Here is an 18,715-nt window from a genome sequence, read left to right as displayed (position 1 = left end):
TTTGTGCCTAGCCACGGAAATGATTGTTTACTTCATATGTTGTGCTTTGCGAATTAGCGGCCAGCCCGTGTGGTTGTAGGCCCATCTCTGTACTTCTTATCTGATTGCTCAATAAAAGTTTTTAACCAAAAAAAAAAAAAATAAAAAAAAAAAAAATAGTATGAATTTTCGTGAAGAGATTTGTCACTAACGTCTAGTATATCTTTGTGGTTTTCTGATCGCCCAAGTCCCCCATAAAGACTTTCGCCTCGATAGGGTTGAATTCGGGAAGGGAATCTATGTGTGAAATATACGGAGATAAGGCATGTCTCAATTGCAGGTATTTGTTGAACTGAGTATGTGGCATGTCATATTCAAGCCTGGGGTCCCGAAAAGATTTCATTGTAGTGCCCCTCAGAACGTAGATATACCTATGGCGTTCCACTGTTTAAATCCTGCTAGCGCTATCACTTGTGGCATGAGGCCGCTTTGCCAGAGTGGGTCTCCCTCGTCAACCGCCGCAGCCACCCCACCCAACGCAGTGAATCTGTTCACACACCGAAAACAACCCAGGTAGCTGGTGGCAGGCTACGTTGCTCCCTCGGCGCATAGAGCAGTCTGTGTGACAACATATCTCCCATAAATCATTTCTCCACTCGATATGCCGTGTCGTTGCTGATGCCACACCACCAATCATTTAAAACCAAAAGGTGTGATGTCGCATGATACGATTGGAGATCGGGGGTCGCAGTACCCACACAAAAGGTTGACTGGAAGCAGGTTCGGAGGACAGCCTGGCGACCTGGTCATGCCACAAAGAGCGGCTCAGTCTGGAGTTTAGCTGTTGGAACCAGGAAAGTGCGATCTTGAAAGGGGTGATTCTGTAGTTGGTATAGGAGGCGAGGGATAGATACCATTTTCAAAATTGCGGACCTGCCCAGTATAGAGAGGGGCATATGCGACCATGCCTCCATCTCCGCCTGTGTGCGCGTCCATATAGGGTCGATATTTTTATCCCATGATATTGATTGTGTGTCCGAGACATATACACCAAGATATTTTAGCCCGGTCATAGCCACGGTCACCTTCGCCGTCCAGGCGCCCATAGCCAAACCCCTGCACACTGGCCAAAGTACAGATTTCTTGGAGTTCATATATAGGCCAGTATGTTGGGCGAAGATCTGCATGATACAGAGAATACGTGGACCCGTCCAGTGGGGATCCATAATTAAAAACAGGACATCGTCCGCATAAAGAGTGATACGATCCGAGAACCCACCGGGCCACTCAAAACCCATAACCTGTGCGACAGTACGAACCCAGGCGGCTAATGGTTCCATAGCAAAAGCAAATAAATATGGGGAGAGAGGGCAACCTTGTTGAGTATCGCGTCATATAGGGAATGAATCGGACACTGTGCCAGCGATTCTGACCGAGGCCGAAAGGTCAGTGTAAAGGAGTTTAATATAGGAAATGAAAGGGGGGGCTGAAATGTAAACGTTGTAATAGAGCAAACAAATAAATCCATCCCAATGAGTTGAACGCTCCTTCAATATTGGCTAAGAACAGGGCCGCCGGACCCTGAAAACAATCAATATCCGCAACCGCATTATGCACGTGTCTAATGTTATGACGGGTAGCCCGCTGGGGCATAAAGCCGGCCTGGTCTGGGTGGACTAGCTCAGACATATAGGGGAGAATATGATTGGCCAATGCTTTGGCCAGTAATTTTGCCTCGAAGTTCAACAATGAGATAGGGCAATATGAGGAATGCTGATCCGGGGTCGGCCCGGCTTGGGGAAAACCGTGATTTCAGCATGCCGCCAGTCCGGAGGAAGCTTCCCCTTATCCAGGGCTGCATGTCTCGCTTCCAGGTAATGAGGAAGGAATTGAGTCTGAAACAACTAAAAAATTCACGGTGGAAGCTGTTCGGTCCCGATGCCTTCCCGGATCGTAAATCGACCAAAGCAGTTCCTAGCTCTTTAACTTTAAGCTGGACGTCTAAATCTCCTCTAGCGCTGTCTGAAATGGCCTTGGGAGGCAAATCATCGAGATATTGTTGGACAAGAGGTTCCACAGGAATCCACAGTGCCAGAGTTCTCAGAAAAATATGTTGCGAGGGCCTGATGTTGGTAGGACCTGTACTGTGGGTCTTGGAGATGCCACGGCGATAAGCGCCTTCAAAAGGGGGGGGGGGCGCGCCACTTCCAGGCGGAGTGTTAGGGCCACCGGAGAGTGATCAGACAGACCTCTTGGTAAGATATCTGTCGCTGCAATTCGTACATAATAGGAGTTTGGTATGAACACGTAGTCCAGCCTGGAGAACGAGTCATGGACCGCCGAGTAGTACGTGTAATCATATGTAGCAGGGTGCAGGGTTAAAATGCCTCCATGTATCCAGCCACTCCATGTCCGTCATTAACATGTGCAGCCGTATAGGTCTCTAGCACTTCATTTGCCACATCATTCCAATCCTCACCAATAATAGAGAGGCCCTCAGGTATTTCCAACAATATTGCCGACAGGCATTCCACAAATGTGTCCGAGAGCGGGGGAGGGGGGTATATAATGCCCAAAGTAATGGTTTTCCCATATAATGACCCCGATATGATGATGTATCTACTGTGTGGGTCGGCCCATGTTTTAGAAGGAATGTAAGAGATTCACCGGTTAATAAGTATGGCCTCCCCCAGGGAGCCCCTGGTGAACCCCGTGTGAAAGACTTGTATATATCCAGAGCGAGCGAGACACAACGCTTTGATACCCAGCAGATGGGTCTCTTGTAAGAAAAGAACATCGGCCAAGGTCCGCTTGGCCTGTAGTAAGACTGCACATCATTTGATCTTATTTAGTGGCCCCCGTATGTTCCAGCTAACTACCCGGAGCCTACCTATGGGGTCAATTACAGGGCAAGGCATCTAATAAAAATGTAAAATTCCGGGCTGTCGCATGGCATATATATCAGCGATGAAAACGAAAAGGACACAGTGTAATCAACAACATTCAACAAAACCAACCCCTTCCCCACCCAACTCGTCCAATACCTCAAAACAGCTGAAGCATCTGTCGAGGTATATGCCACGCCGCTGCCCCAACGGGAGCAGGGCCAAGCTCCATACTGAAAGTCCACAAAAGAACTATCCCCAAACAGTAATATAGTTCTCAGATACTGAGAAAGTAGTCATGGGGGGGTAGGTCTCACGTGGATCCTTGAGACCGCAAACGTCATTGGCGCTGCAGCCATTATAGTGAAAGTTCTCCAACCTTGAGTCAAGTCGGTGACTGGGTTCGCAGAGTCTGCTCCATTCTTGAGGCAGAATCAATCCGTGATAGGGAGCGGCGTCTCGAGCGTGACTTGCGAGTAGATTCTATCTTAGGCCTGGCCACCTGTCGCACAGACTCTCCGGACGATGGGTCAGGTTTGAATCATGGCGGAGTATTCAGTCTGTGTCTCTGTCTCTTGTCCGTCCAGTTGAAGACCTCCTCCGTAGTGTTGAAAAAATGGGTACATGACTTGTATATGACTCTCAATCTGGCCGGAAAAAGGAGCGCGTATTGGCTATTTAGTTCCCGAAACCGGGCTTTAGCAGCAGTGAAGGATTGGCGTTGTTGGAAATATTAGGATGTGGTGAGAGTCGAAGTGGAGTTTACTGCCCAGCCTAGCCTCTGCAAGGATGGCATCGCGATCATGAAAAGTCAAAAGTCTTGCAATAACAGGCCGTGGTCAGGCCCCCGGTGGTGGTTTTTTCATAAGGGCATGGTGCGCACGTTCAATTATGAAGCACTGCGACAGGGACGCCTTAGGATCCAGCTCACGATCCACTTTGCCAGGAACTGTTCCAGGTTGTTGCCTTCGCAGCCCGCCGGAAATCCTACGATACTAATATTGTTTCTCCGAGCTCTGCCCTCTGCATCTTCCGCCCTGATCGCCAGCCCCTTGGTGATGGATTTCAGGGAGGTCACCTGGGTCTGGAGTGACGCAGTTGTATCTTCCACAGTGGAAATGCGAGTTTTGGCCTCGGTAATCCTATCCACCACTTTACGCAGGTCCTGACGGATAAGGGCGACATGAGATCCCACTTCTCCAATTTTGGCCGCGAGTGCCTCGCGGGACTGGGTTATCGCTGCCATCAGAGCCGCATTATTTGGCCCGGCAGGGACTTGGCTCAATGATTCAGGCACGTGGGCCCCCGGTCCCGCGTATCGATCCAGGGTGCTCTGCTTCGATACTTTATCCCTGGTCTTTGTGATGGTGACAATTGAGTGTCGACCCGGCAGGGAGAAGTACGGCAATGCCAGGTGTAGCCTGCTCTGGACCCACGGCTCCGGTCAACACGCGACAGGGCATCCACCTCTTCGTCCCGTGTCTATTTGGCGGGAAGACAGGCTCAAGGCAATCTGCACACAAGCCGCACCAGGACTGGCCGGGCTGCCTCCGTACACAAGTACCTCTGTGCCCCCCTAATGGGGGTCACCCAACTGCCCAGTTGGTTTACGGGCCCCTCGCAGGATGTCCTCCGCGAGATCAGGGAAAAGGCCCCACTTATCCACTTGTATTAAGATCATTCGCCAGCGGAGAGCCCCAGCCAAACCGACTAACCCACAGCACTGCACATTCCTGGAGCTCCGGATTGAAACATACCACTCGTCTGGGCCGCTACTCCACCGCAGGCCCTGGCGCACACGTTGAACACTGCCTGGCTGGTATTAGAAAAGAGGGTGGGCGCAAGGGACAGCCGAGGGCCCAGGGGTAATGTTCTAGGGGAGAGGAGGAGCCCAACCTCACTGTCACGGTTGCAGCGCCAACAGCCCGCACGCTCCCGATGACAGTATGGGGTCCAATGCACTCACCAGCTCATCGCCCGGTGCTCGCACCGGCCCCTGTCTCCAATTGGCACACCCGCTCAAAACCGGGCCCCACCGGAGGAGCCAAGCGGCATCCAGTGCCCCGCGCATGCTCCACCAGGGTGTGAAATCGGGAGTCCGCGGGGGGCCCAGTTCTGGTCTCGACGAAGCCTCCGATATACTGGCACCCGGTTGCAGCCACGGACAGCAGCGCGCCGAAGGACTCTTCAAAATTGCCGCCAGCCCGGGGAAGCAAGTATGCCCCGGCCGGGCTCCTCCAAAACTCTGGGTCTTGGGGCACTGCAGGGGCCAAGTCAGCAGATTTCTGCTGCGGTGAGGCTGACTAGAGGCGGTCAGGGCATTCCGGAGGTGCCCGCCGCCACTCCAATCTCTAGGTGCAGCACAAAGACTCCAGTGCAGGCCAGCCCTGAGCGACAGCCTTGCAGCCGCGACCTACGGCAGTGGGCCAATCTCTGGATCCCGGGCAGCAATGCTCCCGGCGCGGGCTTCCGGCAACTCCTCGAAGGTGAGCTGTGGGAGGGTTGGAGAAGGCAATTAAGCGCCACAGACCAGGATAATGTGCAGGATAATAGTCGAGCCCACGGAACTCGTCTACAAAGCGTCAGCCATGTCCTACCTGTTGGCCACGCCCCCCATCATTTATATTTTTTGAGTCACTTTTATACTTTTTTTAGTGGTGGAACGTCATATGTAAATGCATATTGCTGAGGCGGTGTTATGTACAGAACCCTGGCAATTATCTAATAAATTGAATATTTAAAAAAGCAAAGCCTTTTTTCGTTTGTATTAATTTCTACCTGTCTCTTGTTCTCTTGGTTAGCATCTTTAAAAATAAAATGATTTACCGAAGAAAGATTGTGTTTGATAGTCTTTATGGTTTGCCTGTTTACCTTTTTGATTGTCCATATTATCATTCTCTCCCCCAAGGACCTTTATGTGTCGCTGCAAAGGGTGGCCCAGAATATTGTCCCAACATGTGCTGTGCCAACACATGACAGTAATGGGGCTGTTCGTGTAGAAGATATTCAGTTCCTTGTGGATACAATCATAGAAGAAGAAGAGAACCAAAAGAAGGTAAAATACCTAATTCATATTAAATGAATACATTGGGTGTAAACGGTGATACATGTTTTTTTTATTTTGTATTTATTTTTCTAAAAGAAAAATCTGTGGTTGTTATAAAATATCTTCCACTAAAGTTACTGAGAGGTTACAATAAAATATGTTTAAATCGTTTTAACTTTCAGCACTTGTTTTATTTGCTCCTCGTTGCTTTTAATGTCTATATTGCCATTTTTTCACAAAGCACTCTTTCAAAAGATTTTTCAACATCCTGATACTTGTCCTTTTTTTTCTTTGACTGTGTTGCTGAGAAGATCTTAATGTCTATCGGGACTGAAATGTCCTCTGCTTATCTCTGCAGTGTCTGCACTCCTGTCCTGAGATTCTCTTTTAGCAAGTTTTTAAAAATATTTTTAGATCTTGTTCTCAGGGCACACATTGATCATGAATTTACAATTACATGAGCGTTTGTAGTGAAAAGATTGACACTCGGAGACGGGCTTGAAAGGGTGTGGAATTCCTGTTGCCCAAGATCCAGGCTATATTGTTTGGGCAAAGGACTACACGTCTTCATGTTTATTTTGTTCACTGCACAAGTACACCCAACCCCTTGCAGCACATTTCATTTGCATGGAACATGAATTTTGCATGGGTGTATGTTTATAGTATGTATGTGTGGTATGGTGAGTAAATGGATTTGGAATGGGACTAAAGGCAGTGAAACTCACTAACAGACTGCCGGGGTTATCAACATATTCATATACAATAAATAATCTACTTTAAGATTTATTATAACTCAATGAGTATGCACAAGTTACAGTTCCTAAACATCAACATGTTTTCAAAGAGTAGAAAACCCAAAAGATAAAGTTCATCTGTTTTTCAGATGTGAATCAATACAGCCATTTTAGAGAGAAAAAGAGTGTATTTTGCCGCACAGATAGCCATGTCATTCACATGTATAGTTTAATTTAAAATATGTTTATTAAGGCATATGAGACGTTATTTCTCATGCCATTACTTCGCATGCCATTACTACGCGGTTATTACTCAGCTATAACAGTTAGTAAACAAGTTTTTAGTTCGCATACCATTACATTGAAAGTGGTAATGTATTCGAAGTAAAAACTTGCCTAGGTATGCGGAATAACGCAACATTAAAAACAGACATGTAACCCCCTTTTTTAAATGTTTAAAACACAACACTAGAATAAATAATAAATAGAAATACAATAGCCTACACATCTAAAACTCTAAAACACTACCAAAACACTCAAACACTACAGTGCCCTACACTACTGAAACACCACTACATTACCTAAACCCTAAATCACTACCCTCTGCATGACCTCCAACACTACCCTAAACCCTAAAACACTACCTTACACTACGACACTACCCTAAACCCTAAACACTGCCCCCAGGACGACCCTACCCCCCATCCTGTTCCTACTCCCAAACATTACCCTGCACGACCCCTCGACACTACCCAAAACCCTAAAACACTACTCTACACTACACTAACATCACAACACTACCCTAATCCCAACAACACTACCACCAGCTCGACCCTGCCCCTAGCTCCAGTCCTGTCCCTAATCCCAAACACTACCCTGCACGACACCACCCTAAAACAGTACCCTACACTAACATCAGAACACTACCCTAAACCCTACACTACCCCCAACACGACCCTGCCTCTAGCTCCAGTCCTGTCCCTACTCCCAAACACTACCCTGCACAACCTCAACACTACTCTACACCAGACAAACACAGGTACACTACCCTGCACGACCTCCGACACTACTCTACACTACACAAACATAAGTACACAACCCTACACAAGTACACAACCCTGCATGACCCTACACGACCCTACAAAGCCCCACTTACCTCTTACCACGCGTGGTTCTAATCGTATCCCCCTTTCTGCTTCCTCTGGCTTCCTCTGTCATGGGCTTCCTACCTCCTCGCCTGCACCCAGAAAAGCAGCAGCAGACCCGGAAAAGCACCAGCAGCAGACCCTCGGAGCAAATGGCCGCCGTGACGACCTCCAAGAACGGCGCCCGCCCCCTACGCATGCGGTGTACAACGCATGCGATGTAACAGCACACGTACTAAAGGCGACGCGTTGTTACATCGCATGCGTACTAACGCTTGCGTAGTAATGGTACGCAAACAAATGTCCGCGTACTAATGGATGCTTCCCTTATTAAGTTTTGTTTTATCTGTTCAATAGACTGTACATATATTTTACTCCTTGGACACATAATCGCATTTAGAGTAACATCATGTTTTCCACAATTTCATAAATTCTAGGCCGACAATTACAATATCTTCACAAGATAAAAGGACATCAGCTTATGTATACATGGTACAAAGATTTATTGGTAGAGCCGGTCCACGAATGTCAAATCTCACTTCTGATAGAAGATATAATATAATAACAGTAACATGTACCCTAACAATTCTCAGTGAATCTGTGAATAGAAGGATAAGTGTAGTAAATAATTAGGCACGTCATGCTGATGTGTACTACATGTCTCAGCTCTGCGATATGAGGGCACTGGATCTGTAGCCCTACCCTTCATTTTAATACAACAGTTCATCTTTCTGTCCCATCCCGGGGTCCTCAAAAACAAACAGAATATTGTCCCACAGGGGAGCTATCGGGCATCTATGACAATTCTTCCGCTCCTTCACATGTAATATAAAGCTCTCGTACCCAGCCCATCGGCTCATATCGTGTAGCCATTTGTCAAATGGGGGAAGGATTGGTTCCCCCAGTACACAGGTATGCACTTTATAGCAAGAACCAAGGCCAAATCTATTAACCTATTCCCAGCCCTCTGGGTTTAGGTCTCAAGTATTCGCCCAGCAGACAAGTCTCAGGGGTGTGTAAGCTTTGCCTTCCCCATTGAGTAGACTCTAGTTGTTTAATCACTTCGATCTAGAACATCTGCACATCTATGCATGACCACACCATGAGAAAACATCTGAATCTGGGTAATTGCATCTGGGGCAGTGTATATCAGTTGAACCTCAAAACAGATTCAGGCATCTAGGGGAAATGTAGGTCATGTGTAAATAATTAAATTAGGTATACTTAAATCTCACATTCCTGGAGGCTTTGTATATGCATCAGAACTCTACCCCACCCCTTGTAAGTAAACATCTTGTTAAGAGTGGTCTAACAGCAGCAGCAAAATAATGATTGCTCTCTCCATGGTAGCTTTCATAGGTTCACCTGCTTGAATTATTCCCCTCCATCCATAATACAAGCATGCAAATCTATGGAGAATTTTACTTTGAAGAATAAAAAAAAAAAGTTCTCCATCATTGGTATTTTTCATAGATTTACATGGTTGACTTGTGCCCAGTCATCAGAGCCATAATGCTGCATGTGAATCTATAAAAGGTCCAATGCTGGCAAACAATTTACTCCAAACAGTGTGTCTGCAAATTGCACCCTTGGTCTATTTTACACTCTAGTCTAGTTCCCTTTTCCATTCATCAAGTATTTTGGAAACAATTCAATAATATATCTTTGAGGACTTCTTGGAATTTATATCTGATCTCCTAACTAAAAGTGTATTACATTTCTGTATCCCAAGACTGTGTTCCAGGATTACCTATTGAAGCAGATACCATTCCGTAACTGTATATCCTTTAACACCTGGAACTAGAATGTACTCATAATTTGTTCACAGGTAACTGCCATTTTGCAAGTTCTTCATACAATATGGCTTCCTTATGTCTCCAATTAGTTGATTTTGCCCTATTGAAGCTGATCAGTTTGAAATATACTTCTAACTGACTAAATAATTTGCAAGTGGTTGTTTTGACTCATTTGTTAAAAATGATATATTTCTCATGCTTAAAATTATTTCTGCAGATTTCTTTCCTTTGAGGCATCAAAGCTATAGTCTGGGTCCTTAGAAGGAGTTGTTTAACACAGTCATAGCATCGAGAACACTATATTTCTGTTGATTGCTGCATGCTGACCTGATGTGTGACCTTAAGGTTTGAAGTCCTTTGACGGTGTGGGGTGTTTAGGGTGCTAGAATGACAGCCTAAACTTGGATGCTTGTCTTGGTATGATCTTGAAGGTCAGTCACTCAAGACAAAGGAAATTGATGGCTTGAATATTTGCCTTCGAAGAGATTACAAGCCCATTCAAGTGTAGAACAGGCTTGCTTTTGACATTCTTTGAACCTGGACTCTCAACTGAGTTTTTCAGCAGGATTACTTATGAAAAAGCACAGGAACATGCTTGCGTGTGGCCTCGGGCAAGACGAGGGTGCCACCTATGACACCAGTGCTATTATCTATACAATGCAGCTAGAATAATTTAAGGGAGAAATTCTAAGAATAAATGACCATGTCTGCGTCTGTGAAACCATGGCTGAAGTCCGAGCCAGTAGTGCCTGCTCGTCAGGCGGATCCTAGTTTGTCTCATTCAAAAGAACTGTATGATTTGTTTTTTAAAACACTTTATTAGCGACCGCACATGGCAAATGCAGTAACAGGGTGATTCAGTCGGTAAAGTCTTTTCCAATTATAACAATCCCCATTAAGCAAACTATAAAAATATTTAGTTCTCGGCATAATACATGTTGTCAGAGGACAATCGGGCCCCACCCAAGTAGAACCAACGTTATCATTGAGGAATCGACAATTTACACCCTTAGTGTCAGTACAATGGTGTGCATTTTTATATATCTAACAGGAACTTATACAAACCGGCTACACATACCCTCCCTAACCCACCCATCCCCCTCCTGGTCTGTCTAGTTTCAGCTTCCTTACTGCCCGAGGGAATTGTATACCTAATCCTCTGGCTAAAGGGTATGTTGTCCAGAATGAAATTGCCATGTCTTGAGCCAACAGGGCCTACTACTCGAAAGACCTTGATCGCCCGTCTGTACTACTGGGACATAGCCTCCTGTGAGGGGGACAGTTCAAGTGTTTCTAGCGCAATCAGCATGGCTTTCCAATCCAGTGCTATAGGTTGCTTCCTCAGGCCACTCTCCTCTTCCTTTCTAGAGCAGCTCCCTCCGCCCGACCCCACTGCAGCATATCCGCTGCCACATGGCAACCGAAGGGGATCTGGGGGACTTCCATCTCATCGTTAAAGCTCTGATCGCTAAAATGAGTGCTAGATCTAGGCAGCTCAGTCACACTTTTTGCATCCCCGAGCGTCAACGCAGGCCCATAAAGCAGAGTAAGACCTCGTCGGGGACCGGTAGTTGTGTCACTGTGGTGAGGGCCCGGCGAACATCACCCCAGTATTCCCGTAGTCGAGTGCAGGACCACATCATATTAATAAAATCCGCCTCATCCCCCCTACAAGGGGGGCAATGATGAGGGGAGTCCGGGAACATACGATGTAGTTTTTTGGGGGTAAGATATGATCTTGGGAGTACCATCGTCTGGATAAATTTAAGTCTTGCATTACGCAATACTCTTTTGGGGTGTTCCAGCATATTCTTCCATGCCCTGTCCATGATCTCAGTCCCAGAATCATCTGCCCAGTGTGCCCTAAGGGATGTTAGCGGAATCGCTGCATGTGCCCGAATCCCTGTGTACAGCCAACGTACCAAATGACTCCCCGGTCCCATATAATATAAAAGGTGTACTAATTTGTGTTGTGTGGGTTTGTTTCTCTGCGGGGCCCATGTGGTTCTAATATAATGTGTCACTGTGGCTTGTAACAAATACAGATCTGGTGGCGCTCCAGTGGCCTGCAAGAAGGAGTCCTGGTCCAACAGAGTACCATCTAAAAAAAAACGCTCCCACCTCCTCCACCCCACTATCCATCCAGTCCTGCAGTCTGGTTCGTGTAAGTCTCCCTTGTGGTGTAGGGATGTCTAATATAGGAATATTTGCTGCGTATGGTGTTACTGCAGACGCGTAGGATAGGGCTTTCTTCCAGCAGGACAAGGCAGTCTTTAACAGGGGGGGACAGTCCGGGGGGACCCGAGCCCCTGGCAGCAGCAAAGAGTGAAGCTCTCCACGGTCCAGTCTCTGTGGTGTGAATCCGATTTCTTGCAAATTCCTACCCGCAGTCCAGTATGAGAGCCACTGAAGCTGACTAGCATAGTAGCATCCTCAAAAATCGGGGACCCCCAGACCGCCTATTGATGTCCCTAGTTGGAGTTTCCTAAGGCTAATCCGTCTCCGCCAAGCCACCCAGATAAGACTAATCAAAATGGTATTCAGTGTATTAAAAATAGATTGTGGGAGGACCACCGGTAGATTCACAAAGTAATATAAGAGGCGAGGGAGCATCACCATTTTTGAAATGGCAATTCGGCCTATCACTGATAAGGGTAGGGTAGACCAGAACCCCACACTAGTACGGAGCCTTGTTATTGCCCGTAGAATATTACCTTCTATCTGATCTTCTTGTGTTCTATGAACCTGTATACCCAGATATTTGAAGGTGGTGGGGGCTACTGGGGTAAAGTAAGTGCCAAACCGCAGGTGAGTTAGATGTGGCATCTCCCGGAAGAAGAAACTGGTCGACTTTGCAGGGTTTATTGCCAGACCCAATAGCTGTTCAAAAGTGGTGAATATGGTAGGGAGCAGAGCGTTGTCGTAAGTATAAGAGGATATCATCCGCATAGATAGATATCAGATGCTGTACGCTGTCGATATAGATGCCCAGGCGGTCCGCTGACATCCGGAGGGCCAGGGCCAAGGGTTCAAGTGCGAGCACGAACAACAATGGGGACAGGGGGCATCCCTGTCTCGTGCCTCTGTAAATGGTGTATTGGTCAGAGATATAGCGGCCAGTGCGGGCCCTGACTGTTGGAGACGTGTACAATAGGCGAACCCACTTTAGGAAGTTATCTGGGAATCCGAATCGTTTCAATGACCCAAACATGAAGTCCCAAGATAAGGAATCAAATGCTTGTCTAAGATCTAACGCTATACACCCAGCGCGGGGGAGGTCTTGAGGGGTAGCCGTCATTCTAGAGTGTAATCGCCGAGTGTTCAGAGAAGTGCTGCGGTCTGGGAGGAATCCGCACTGATCCCAGTGAATAAGTGTGGGAAGGTGTAAGTGTATACGGTTAGCGAGGGCCTTACTTAAAATCTTATTTTCAGTGGAGAGCAAAGAGAGGGGTCTATAGTTGGACATCTCTAGCTCGTCCAGTCCCAGCTTAGGTATGGACGTACCCAACGCCTGCATGGTGGAATCAGGCAGACGGCCAGTCTCAAATGCTACCTTGTAAACTGCCTCCAATGCAGGTACTAGGGACTCTGAGTAAGTAAGGTAAAATTCTACGGGGAGCCCGTCCATCCCAGGTGTCTTATTAAGATTCAGACCTTTAATTGCTACACATATCTCTTGTTGGGTAATGGGACCGTCAATGTCTTTCTGTATATCCTCCGGTAGCAACGGGAAAGGGAGATCCTGTAGGAACTCGTCAATCGAGGCACCGTGTACTGGGGCGGAGGGTGCATAGAGTGCCTTAAGGTGGTCATGAAATGCCGAATTTATTTCTGCTTGTGTAGTGGCCAAATGTCCCATCGGGGTATGAATACTGGTTATAATTGGCGAGTCAGGTCGATCCCTTACTAAGCGGGCTAGCAGTGTACCGGATCTATCCACCTCAGTGTGTTTTCGTTGGAGATACGCCCTATAGTCTATCGTCCGTAATGTCTCTAGCGTTTCAGCATGGTCTGTGTGGGCGGATTGCAACGCCCCCATTTTTTCGGGATCAAGGGCTGCCGCCCTCTCCAGTGTCTGTAGCCCGTCTTCAACGTCTTTTAACCTCTGATGTACCTCTGCCTGGCCCCCACTAACTGTCTGATCGTCACCCCCCTAACCACTACTTTCAGAGCATCCCATTTGATCAGATTGGAGGAAGCTGTTTTACAGTTTTCGTTCAAGTAGTTAGAAATAGTATTGGACAGTGTCGTGCGGAAGGGAGCGTCCTCGAGCAGGTGTGGGTGCAATCTCCAGGTGGGCCCTGGGGTCGGTACCCTACCCCGGCGAAGTGTAAGTTCTAAGGGCCTATGATCGGAAAAGGTCTTAGCCAGGTAAATAGATTCATGAGCCTTCTTGATAATGGATCTGGAGCACAGGAACCTATCTATTCTAGTGTGAAGGCTATGCACCGGTGAATAAAAGCAGTATTCCTTGTGATTTGGGTGGAGACATCGCCAAGCATCGGAAAGTGTCCACCCATTTGCCAAAGTAGTGAATTGCTCGGGCCATGTTTACTAGTAGCGGAAGCCTGAAGTGGAGGGTGTGATCTATCTAGTCCCGTGTCCAACACTGCGTTCCAGTCCCCTCCCAGGAGATCCCATCCTATTCCGCCAAAACCATACCCAGCTTGTTCAAAAACCGATCTTGGTCAAAGTTAGGAGCATAAATGCTCCCTAGGACCATCAGGGAGCCGTCAAGAGGGCCCTTCACTAGTATATATCGTCCCTGGTCATCCACCCGGCACTCAAGCCCAACAAATGGAACCCCATGTCGCACCCAGATAGTCGCCCCTCTAGCGAAAGCCGAATAATTAGTAGAATAATTATGTCCCCTCCATTTTTTCCGCATCTTTTGTGTTTCAGAATCCGTGAGATGGGATTCCTGAAGGAACGCAATATGTGCTTGACGTCTAAGGAGAAATTCATGAATTTGGTGCCGTTTCTTAATTGTTCCCAGTCCCCGCACATTCCATGTGAGTAGATTGTATGACCCTATTGCCTTAGCAGTCCCTGCCATGTTCCCTTGTGTAATGTGTTGTTCCCAACCGCCCCCTAGCTGATGTCGTCCGCCCATTCGGGGTGAAAATTGTCACCTACGCGGACGACACGCAGCTAGTGGTAGCACTGGACCCCCCCCCTGAACTCTCATCACAGATTACATATCTGCCTTGAAGCCGTCGCTGCTTGGATGTCTAGCTCTTGTCTCAAACTTAACGGGGACAAAACAGAGATAATGCTCCTTGGAAATAACATCTCGAAATCCATCAATCCCATCTAGCCTCTCTGCTTAGGAAGCCCCCCGCAACCCAAGGAGCAAATCAAGAGCTTAGACATCTGGCTCGACCACACTCTAACCTTCAACTACCAAGCCACCAAGCTTGCTGAAACCTGCTTCGGGCTGATGAGACTTCTCCGCAAAATTCTCCCCCTCCTTCCGTTCCATTCAAGACGGATTATGGTTCAAGGCCTGATCCTCTCCCGATTGTGGAAACGCCCTATATCTGGGGGCCCCACAATCTACACTTAACAGACTCCAGGTCATTCAAAACTGTGCGGCAAGAATCCTCCTGGATATCCCCCGCCGAACTTCAGTCAGAGCCAGACTGAAGGATCTTCACTGGCTCCCAGTGAGATCCAGAATTGAATTTAAGAGCATGTGCATCGCACACCGATCCTACTGGGGTACAGGCCCCTCTATTAACTCCCCCCTGATGAAAGCCTATCTACCCTCCCGCCCACTCAGGTCTACGACCTCCCACCTCGCCTCAGTACCACGCATTAGGAAGGCCAGATGTGGAGGCCGCTCGCTTTCTTACAACCTGGCTAGGATCTGGAACTCCCTTCCCCTCCCTATCAGATCAGAACCTAACCTTCTCACCTTCCGTAAACTATTAAAAACTTGGCTCCTCAGCAAAATTCCAATCTAACTTTTCACTCAGCTTCTCTTACTCCAGCCTCTCCAGCCCAACTCACTCTTTTCTATAGCGCTGGGACGCCCCTGGGTAGCCAACGCGCTTTACAAACCATCAATACAATACAATACAATACAACCGTGCCAAGTAACTGAGCAGATCTGACCAGGAGCCCCATTTCCCCAAAACTGTAACTAAACCCGGCACAGCGCTTAAACTGCATTGGGCCCAACAATCGTGTACCAGAAATACAAAACAAATAACGGTGCGTACACTAAAAGGGAGGTGACCAGTCTTACGCCTGACCATAGTGCACTAAGGGACCGCAACCCAACGGCTCAACGGTACCTCACCCCGGGGGGGTAAAGATGGATATGTGGTGGGAGTGGTAGTATGAACACATTCCTATATTGAACCATGAGTGACAAGGAGCCCCCCGACCATTGGCTCAAATCCTCAGCTCACCTGAGTTTGTCGGGTATACAATCGTGGTGTGTAATCATGGAATCAAGCCCCACTGTACACTACAAGGGAGTGGACTATTTTACATCATAAGCAACACATCAAAAGGATACAATAGTCCCTTCAATACCAGACATAACATCAGCAATAGTAGAAATGATCACAGCAATAGCCCCAGGTGACTGCGGCTCAGCTTCTACATTCAGCTATCTTATCAAGTCGTCTGCTGCTCTGGGGGTGATGGTGGGGAACAGGATTGCACTATGTTCAGAGTCTGAGTGGATAGTACTGTCCTCCGAGTCGGTTGAGATTTTGTGCAAGTCCTCACGGAAAGCACCGGCCACCGCAAGCGCCCCTTCCTGATCTCACCTCTGCTGCTCCCGCGAGGGGCCGGCACCCCCCACCGCTCCGATTGGGGTTTTGGGATCGGCGAGAGTTTAGTTTCGGGAGTCCGTCCGAGCTCTGCGTGGAAACATCCGGAAGACTAGCCTGGCTAGATCCTATGCACATCACCTCCAGCCATTCTACATCATCTGCCGGACTTTCGAAGAAATGAGTTTTCTTGTCATGTATGATCTTTAATCGTGCAGGATACAGGAGTGCGTACTTGAGTTGTGCAGTTTGCAGTTTTTTCTGCACCGCTTGATATGAGGATCTTTGTCTCTGTACCAGCATTGTGTAATCAGGATATAAGGATACGCAATGGTTCTCGTATTGGATGAGCGCCTTCTCCCTAGCTTTCTGTAACAGTGTCCCTGTCTCTATAGTTAAGGATTTTCATGATCAATGGACGGGGCGGCGTTCCAGGTTTAGGCTGTCCCGTCGGGATTCTGTGAGCCCGTTCCACACAGAAGTATGGGAAGAGTCCTTCAGATGCCACGTTGTCTCTGAACCACTGCTCCATGAAGTCCGCCGCTCGATTCCCTTCGCTGCGTTCAGGCAGACCAATAACACGAATATTATTGCGCCGATTTCTTCCCTCTGCATCTTCCACCCGGTCCATAAGCGTGGTAACCTGTTGTTGGAGCTGTTGTAACGTGGAGGAGTGTTCTACTACTCTGGGGGTATGATCAGTTAAAGTTAGACCATGTTCCTTTACCGTGTCCGCCAGCTTGCCATGATCCGCCTTTAGTAATGTCAATCCGGTGGTGAGAGCGCCCATTTGGAGCTCCATCGCTGCCCTAGAGTCCTGAATCTCTTTGAGGATGAGGTTCAGTTTGTCCGGGGGTTGCTCCTCTGCATGTCCGGTCAAAGTAGCCCCCGGTGAGGAGGGCCTACTCGCGTTGCCTGTCATGGTATGGAAAGTGTCAGAGCCGCTCTGCCCCTCCTGTGTCTTTGCCCGAGGTCTGCCCATATCGCAACGCCACTCTCAGACTCACCGTAGGGCAACCTCACTGTTCAGCTCGGTCAAAGGGCGGCGTCAGCGCCCAGAATGATGGCGTGACGCAAGGTTGGCGTTCCGCAGTGCCCCTCGACGATGCCCCGTAAGGAGGACCCTAGGTTAGGCCAATCTGTGCTCTTGTGTTTGGATCAGGCAATATTAATGGCCCAGTGCTGGTGTACCGTAGGGCAATGCATTTGCCACCTGGGGCCTCCAGGTCGTCATCAATAGTGTGGTCCAGTCGGAGTCCCACCTGTAGAGATGGTCCTCCCCGCCCCCACCCCCCCAGATGAGGAAGGCGTCGAGAGGCGAGTGCAATGTACTGTGGGGGGGGAGGGAGAAGAGAAGAGAAGAAGGGGGCCCGAGGGAGCACCGCCACTCACCGCTTCCGCTCCACAGGGCCTCTCGTGTGCAGCACGCCCCTCTGGTTCTGTCTGCTCCCAGGCCCAACAGGCCCCGCCGGTCAACCGCCAAATTCCGGCCGTAGTCCCCGATAGGCCGGCGGGCCGCCTAGCGTCCAGTTGGCGTGGGCCAGGCCACAGGCAGGCACAGGCACAGTTTACTCCCCAGCCACACAGGCGCTCAGGCCGCAAGCCGCCTCAATCCTCAGTCTGCTCTCCTAGGCAAAGCCCACAGCGCGACCATGCCCGTATGCCCTGTTCAGCCGTAATCCGGTGAGGTCTGCAGGAAATCGGGGCCAGGGCATTCCCTAGTCGCAGTGTCGAGTCACGCGGCGTACCTCCCTCTGCAGTGGGCCTCAGCAAGCTCCTGCTGCGCTCCTCCTCCGATCGCGTACCACGATCATTCAATCCGCCGCCAAGCCGGTCAGCACAGTCTGCCGAACTGCACCTCTACGGCCCGCAGCCGAATCCGCATGTCTCTGATGGTAGGTCTGCAGCAGGAGCTCCACAGCAGGGAAGGCCACCTGTAGTGTAGTTCCTATCATCCCAATAGGCTCTGCGCATTGGAATAATACCTTCAATAGTATAGGCCTAGACCAGACGTTAACTAGGTCTACTACTGTCGATATTAGACTTAAAGTTTTGGGTTTGCCAGCTAGCTCAGAGTTCACTAGAAACTTTCTCGAATAGGCAAGGAGGAGTTGAACCTCCCTGGATAGACAAGAAGGGATTTAGTTTCTAACAACCATAGAACATGACAACTTTGCTCTCCCCTAATCAAGAGTGTATCTCGAGAGTCGTGTGAACAAAAGGCAATTTATTTTACTCAGTCAGTACGTGCATTCTTAGTCTCATCAGATTGTAGAGAAAAGGAAGAGACGGGCGTGTTCAATAAAATATGTTATTTATTGATCAGTCTCTTTTCTCATACAATA

The 18,715-nt window shown here is 48.4% G+C and overlaps 1 protein-coding gene across 2 annotated transcripts in view; it reads left to right on the top strand.

Annotated features, from left to right (window-relative positions):
• The window catches only part of CEP70 (centrosomal protein 70), a 505,009-nt gene that overhangs the window by 312,443 nt on the left and 173,851 nt on the right, over positions 1–18,715 (top strand). For both annotated transcript variants that reach the window (XM_078682403.1, XM_078682404.1), the window contains one exon: positions 5,773–5,919. In XM_078682403.1, the coding sequence (XP_078538529.1) occupies positions 5,773–5,919 (147 nt within the window). The remainder of the gene's footprint in view (positions 1–5,772; positions 5,920–18,715) is intronic.

Source organism: Lissotriton helveticus, chromosome 3_1, assembly GCF_964261635.1.
Source record: "Lissotriton helveticus chromosome 3_1, aLisHel1.1, whole genome shotgun sequence".
In the NCBI taxonomy this organism is placed as follows: Eukaryota; Metazoa; Chordata; class Amphibia; order Caudata; family Salamandridae; genus Lissotriton; species Lissotriton helveticus.
Note: the sequence above shows the minus strand (reverse complement) of the source record. Positions and strands in the feature narration are given on the sequence as shown.